Raw genomic sequence first — 7,129 nt, 5'->3', positions numbered from 1 at the left:
TTGGCCCCCCTGTTCACACTGTAAAATACATGTGCAACTACATGACGAGCACTTTCTGAAACGCTGGATTTAAATATAGGGAATGGTCATGATCTTCAGTTTATAAAGTGTTTTTCAAAACCTAACGTAGGCTCGGCACCTGTGGCTCAAGTGGCTAAGGCACCAGCCACATACACCTTAGGTGACGGGTTCAAATCCAGCCCGGGCCCACCAAACAACAATGCTGGCTGCAACCAAAAAAATAGCTGGGCATTGTGGCGGGCGCCTGTGGTCCCAGCTACTTGGGAGGCTGAGGCAGGAGACTCGTTTGAGCCCAGGAGTTGGAGGTTGCTGTGAGCTGTGATGCCACGCACTCTACCTAGGGGGACAGGTTGAGGCTCTGTCTCAAAAAAAAAAAAAAACCCAAAAAAACCTAACGTAAATGCTAACTTTATTTGTTTTCAGGAAATGGAAAATGATTATTCAACATTTTGAAAAAAATCTACCTAGATAACACAATCTAGGTCTAATTAACTTCTTCTAACTTCTTCTTCTAATTAAGAAGTTTACATCTGAAATGTAGACTTGGAGGCCCAATCTTTAGAAATCTCATCAATTTTTTTTCTTTCTTTCTTTTTTTTAAGATAGATTCTCACTCATTGCTTGGGCTAGAGTGCAGTGGTGTCATCATAGCTCGTGGCAACCTCAAACTCCTGGCTCAAACAATCCTTCTGCCTTAGCCTTCTAATTGGCTGGGACTATAGGCATGCACCACCACACCTGGCCAATTTTCTATTTTGGTGGGGATGGGGGTCTCCTCCTTGCTCATCATGGTCTCAAACTCCTGATCTGAAGCAATCCTAGCCCTTGCAAAGTTGTCCTAAGATTATAGGTGTCAGCCACCACGCCTGGCCTTACTGTTATCTTTGTTAAGATAGCAAAATAACCACTTTGTCTATGATATAATCTGTAATAACTTTGAATTTAAGAAAAACAATTTATAATAGTTTTCCTTATCAATTCCGGCTCACATTTAGATCTAGGAAACTTATTTAAAAAAAAAAAAAAAAAGGAGGCCCTGGGCTCCAGTGTCACAGATTGTTTAAAGCAAGGATTCAGTACCAAAGCAAATAAATGTTAGTCAAATTCAGTTAATTCAACAGAAAAACAGTACGAAATAAAAACCGTAAAAGTGAAAAAAATTTTTACAATATTATAGTAACCACAATTCCCCATTTGCTTTTCTAGTCTTATAGCCAAATTGTCTCCATAAACAGTTTTTTTTAAGTGACCTTACCTCTTTAAGTTTATTCCGAATTAGATTTGCTGTTGTATTCAACGAGTCATCATGCATGTCCACTTTAGGTATGTCTGGTAATAGAGGCCCAATCATAACCTCATTTCTACTTGTGCTTGTTTCAAGAAAAGTTCCAAGTTTACGGTCGTCTTCTCTCCTCCTTTTCCGCTCTTGAAGTTGTGTTGTCCTAGGCATAAATCTGTCAACTGCGTGTGAAGAAGTAATAGATTTTTGTGTAGCAGAGCAGGCCCCTGAGTTTTGCAAAGTGTTCACCTGCATTTTCTGCAAAGAGTCACTGTGGTAACAATGCTCCACTGTTTGATCACAGTTTCCGCCATCCTTAGAGGAGTCCGATGCTCTGTCCATGTGCTCTCTGGATGAACATGTACATTTTGAGGAGAAATAACATAAAGGCAATTCACAAGAATAAGGAAGACAAGGATTTGAGTTTCTTGTAGGAGCATTCAAAGCAGCTGCACAATATCCAGACATCTCTGAATCAATGTTTTGTCGAAAATCTTTTGTGTCTTTATGCTCCGCAACCAGCTTCTTTTTTGTCATGTAATGATCTTTGTATTACAACGTAAAGGTGAGGGAAAGAGAAACAAATAGTTCACTTACTGTTTTCATCTTTCAGAAATAATTCAACTTTAAAAACAAACGTCAATTTAAAATGTTAACACATGCTACTCCAAAAACTTTATTTCGTGGGCAGGGAATACATTCATAAATTCATCTATTTGAAAGGTAAAAAGGATAATAAGGTATCTGGTATCAAGCTTCATCCTTTCCTTGCTCCCCACAGACCTGGTTTCCACATCCACTAAGCAATTGCTATTCTTTCTTGTCTGTCCAGTATGTCTTATTTTTTCCCCCTCCTACCTGTATCTCTTTTTCTTCCCACAAAAGGTAACCTAGAAAATCCATTTCTCTGCACCTTTGCATTTTCCACTTAACTGTAGATCTTAGAGCAGGGGTCCTCAAACTTTTTGGAGGGCCAGACTGCAGGCCCTGGGATGAGTCGGCTGCTAAGCAGGACAGGCAACCGAGGCAAAAACACCCGGCGGGCCAAACAAATGTCCTAGGCGAGCTGCATGTGGCCGGTGGGCTGTAGTTTGAGGACGCCTGTCTTAGAGAGTCTTTCCATGTCACACAAATAAAGCTTCTTTTTCAACAGTTTCAGAGCATTTGACTACATGAATACATCATGCTATTTAGTTTGTGTTTTTAGTTATTAAAGGAAGCAATATCCTGGGCCCACTTTTAGGGCCTACATACGCCTCTTCCCTGGTCTACCCTCCCAAAGGCAGACTGCACCCCCAAAGTGGAGTGTGGAAGGTACGGAAAGATGAAATTAGCTACATGTTGATGGATGTTACATGGGATGTACATTATTGTACTCTCTACTTTTGTATGTTTTGAAATTTCCATAATAAGTTCTTTAAAAATGAGGCTAAATATACAAATATACCAAGTAGATGCTAGAATGCTGCAGATGAACAAGAGCTTGATGGACTGCTAGAATGGAGGCCAAACAAATCAGAGTAACTGCATCACAGCGCCACTTAAACCCGGAGCAACAGTGAATCTAATTCTTAGAAAGTCAACAAGCAAGGCAAAAAGGTCTTAAAAGGAGGAGAGCAAAGAACAAAGATAATACTAGCTTGCTGTCACAGACACTGAGATGAATTAACACAAAAATCAAGCTCTGGACAGAGAATCTAAAGCAGTGGTTCTCAACCTTCCTAATACCATGACCCTTTAATACAGTTCCTCATGTTGTGGGGACCCCCCACCCATAAAATTATTCTCGTTGCTACTTCCTAATTGTAATTTTGCCACTGTTATGAATCATAATGTAAATAGGATCCTGATATGCAGGATGTATTTAGACAATCCCCGTGAAAGGGTTGTTCAACCCCCAAAGGGGTCACGATCCACAGGTTTGAATCACCAATCTAAAGACTTGGGTTTTAATCTTTTATTTTGCTTCTAATTTATCTCTAATGATATAGTCCAGTTACAAACTTTCGGAGCCTTAGTTTCCTCACCTATCAAAATTAGAACACAAGTCGATAATCTGAAAGGTCTTTCTCCAGACTAATACTTTGTAATTTCCTTTGCTACATAAACATGCAAGTTTTTCTGATGCCAGTTATTTACATAATCTCACAAGTTAAATGTCTAAATGTGACCAGGCATTCTCAACAGCTCTCTTGCCAGAATTTTAGGTATGTTTTCTAAGCTTGTGACTGATTACAGAAGTAGGTGGGACATTTAGCCAGCTGGCCAAAAGTAGAATTTTTCCATGACTAGCAGATAGAAACTAATATGCAAATCATAATTGTTTTTCATATGCCTTCAGGTCAAAGTCTTAATTCCTTACATGGCACACAAGGCCCTTCATGATTCATTTCTCAGCCACTTTTCTAAACTTCTCTCTCACCGAAACCTCGGTGCTCTGTTTATACTTTACTAATCATAGTTCCTTAAATACAAGATGCTCATTTATTCCTCTGATATTTAAACATGCTGCCTGTCTAACCTTTCTATCCCTTCCTTTCCCTTTGGGTAAAGTCTACTTACCCTTCAAGATTCAGCCACTCCTCACGTCCTGTAGGAAGTTTTTGTTTTGTTTTGTTTGCAATTTCTGGCTGGGGCTGGCTTTGAACCTGCCACCTCCAGTATATGGGGTGAGCACCCTACTTTTTTGAGCTGCCCTGTAGGAAGTTTTCTATGAACATCTCTCCCTTCCCAGCCCAGATTATGCAGTACACTGCACAAAACCCTGTAGTTTATACTTATTGAATATTGCGATTATTATTTACTTGCCTGTCTTCTCACCAGACTGGGACCTGCATGATGGTATACCTAGCAGAGTGCCTGACATGGAGGAAGCATTTCGTAACAGGCTTTCCGTACCTTTATTTTTAGTAGTTCTTCCTATATATACCTTTCTTTCTTCCAGTTTTTTTCTAGTTTCTTCAACTGTTTCAAATTCTGGAGCATAGCATACATGAAGCAATCCTCCAAAGAAACTCTGTTCATCCATTTTTCTCTTGGCTGTCCTGAACAGAAATATGTGATAGCATGGTTTATTAATTTAAATTTACTTAGGATGAAAGTTTAACCTGTATATAATACATAGATACATGATCTAAAGGGAAAAGTCCAGCTTTGCTATATTATATACATCTTAGGGACTGGTAATTCATATGTTCTGCTTGTGGACAGTATGATCTTACTGACCCAGTGTGTACCCTTAGAGCAGCAGTTCTCAACCTGTGGGTCACGACCCACAGGAACTGTATTAAAGGGCCATGGCATTAGGAAGGATGAGAACCACTGCCTTAAAGTCTTCCCTTCCCTTCCTTTTCCCAACAGTGTTAGCAAGTCGTGACCTAAGCCACCTAGACATATCCAGACTCTCTTTAAGAACGTAGCTGGTTGGCCTGAAATACATAAACTCTGGTCATAAAATAGAGCTCATCTCTGGGTTAAGTTAAATAGCCCTTGAGAGTTAATTTGTATCCATTTTAGCCTTTTCAGCAAAGTGTGTTTCTATACTGGGAGTCACATATTTTAAAAATTAAATAAAAACACTATAATTGGGTATAAGTGAACCTATGAGTAGAATATGAACGTTTTAACACAGTAACTAAGAAAATGACATGAAGGCTATGTTAACCAGTTTGATAGAAGTGTTTCAGATTGTGTGTGAAAACACCACACTGTACCCCAGAAATACATTAATGTACACAGTTACCATTCAATAAAAAAAAAAAAAATTATAATTATAAAATTTTCACAACTAAGCAGTGAGAAAATGAGAACATTATTTATTCAATAAATATTTACTGAACATCTATGACTGGCCAGGCATGATAAATTTAAGTACTTCTGTATTTAGGGATAATGAATCTCTAACATATGCCAAGCAATGTCACAAGTGTTTCATTTGAATTAATACCTCACAACAACTGAAATACTGAAACATTCTATAACTTGGCCATGCTCATACACTAATTTGTGCAGCTAGTATTTAAAGCCAGATGTCTTACTCCAGAGCCTACTAGAGTAGGTGCTGTGGAAAATACAAATCTGTAGAAAATATGCTTCCCTAACCATAGGGAACTGTCAGGTTGGTTAGGGGAAGTGAGATCACATATAACAGCAGCCTGAGGGCGGTGCCTGTGGGTCAGTGGCTAGGGCCCTGGCCCCATATATCAAGGGTGGTGGTTCTGAACCTGGCCCCAGCCAAACTGCAACAAAAAAATAGCTGGGTGTTGTGGCAGGCACCTGTAGGCCCAGCTACTTGGGAGGCTGAGGCAAGAGAATCACCTAAGCCCAGGAGTTGGAGGCTGTATGAGCTGTGATGTCACGGCACTCTACTGAGGGTGAAAGTGAGACCCTGTCTCTTAAAAAACGAAAACAAAAACCAGCAACCTGAGAACACCACATGACCCCATAAAGTCAAGTGCCTTGTGGTAGACTATAGTTTTACTGATAGCACAAAAACATGAATTGTAATAGCCAAGAAAGGATGGGTCCCAGAGCAGATTAGTGACAAGAACTGGGTCAACATAAAAATAGATTACAAAAAAGCTATGACAAACTTTAGCTTTACTGGAGCAGAGGGTTTGTCATACAACCTCAATAGGTCTTTTACAGAAAATGAAAAGCAAGCTTAATAACAAACCAGGAAGGAGTGGAACGGAAATGCTACTCCAAACCCAATTTTTAATCCATCACACTGAAGCACAAAAACTGCTAATCCTGTGATGGGAATGGTGCTTTGGTAAGTTTAATCTTTAAAAAGACTGGAGGAATGTAAGGCTATCTAACTAAGACATATAACAGAATATTTTCAGGCGACATTTTTCCCCAGAAGTTGAGTCGGGAGACGCTACTGGGAAGAGTCACTCACAGAATACTGAGTGCTTACTATGTGCCAAGCAATACTACAAACACGGAAGAGCCAATGATTAAAAACAAGCCCTATTCTCGTGGAGCTGATATTCTAATAGTTGAGCAAAGAAGTGGTAGGAAACTCTGGTACTTGACCCAGGGTTCTAATTACTGGGTAATTTAGGTATGAAGGAGGGAAACCTGGGGCCAAAATGATAGCACTAGGAATGACAAAAACAAGACAGGATGCTTAACTTGCATATTACCTTGCACTCTGTAAGTTCACAAACTTAATAAGATACACTTCAGTAAAGTCTTCTGCTGGGTATTCATCTAGAGCATTATACTGTTCAATTGCACCATATAGAGCAAATCGTTCCACCAGTTCTTTCATGGCTCCCACTGCAGGAACTCCTTGTATTAATAAGTACCGAGACTCCAAATTTATTGTATATACCTAAAAGAAATGAAGACCCATTAAATTGTTTCACAAATAAGCCTAGAATAAATCTGCCTCTATTTTTAAAACACAGAGCTTTGAAAACAAAAAATAATCTGCTTCAAACCAGTCAGCAAAACCCCCAAAACAAAAATTTTGCTACTCCCTCTGGATAAAGAGTAACACACTCCCCGTATGTGGCTATCTAACTAAGGCATGTAACAGAATATTTTCAGGCGACATTTTTCCCCAGAAGTTGAGTAGGGAGACGCTACTGGGAAGAGTCACTCACAGAATACTGAGTGCTTAACCACGTGCCAAGCAATACTACAAACAGGGAAGAACCAATGATTAAAAACAAGCCCTATTCTCGTGGAGCTGATATTCTAATAGTTGAGCAAAGGAGTGGTAGGAAACTCTGGTACTTGACCCAGGGTTCTTTACGCCGTCTCCTTGATATACATACCTAGGGTGACCAGATTTTTTTTTTTTTTTTTTTTTTGAGA

General features: G+C 39.5%; 1 protein-coding gene across 1 annotated transcript in view; it reads right to left on the bottom strand.

Annotated features, from left to right (window-relative positions):
- Nucleotides 1-7,129, bottom strand: part of RBM48 (RNA binding motif protein 48) — a 9,606-nt gene that overhangs the window by 1,611 nt on the left and 866 nt on the right. Inside the window, exons 2-4 of the mRNA XM_003782665.3 lie at nucleotides 6,451-6,641; nucleotides 4,199-4,344; nucleotides 1,277-1,845 (exon numbers count right to left, since the gene is read on the bottom strand). Coding sequence (XP_003782713.1) covers nucleotides 1,277-1,845; nucleotides 4,199-4,344; nucleotides 6,451-6,641 — 906 coding nt within the window. The remainder of the gene's footprint in view (nucleotides 1-1,276; nucleotides 1,846-4,198; nucleotides 4,345-6,450; nucleotides 6,642-7,129) is intronic.

This window comes from Otolemur garnettii, unplaced genomic scaffold (assembly GCF_000181295.1).
Source record: "Otolemur garnettii isolate 467f Iridium unplaced genomic scaffold, OtoGar3 scaffold00005, whole genome shotgun sequence".
Lineage (NCBI taxonomy): Eukaryota > Metazoa > Chordata > Mammalia > Primates > Galagidae > Otolemur > Otolemur garnettii.
This window is presented reverse-complemented; position numbering and strand designations above follow the sequence as displayed.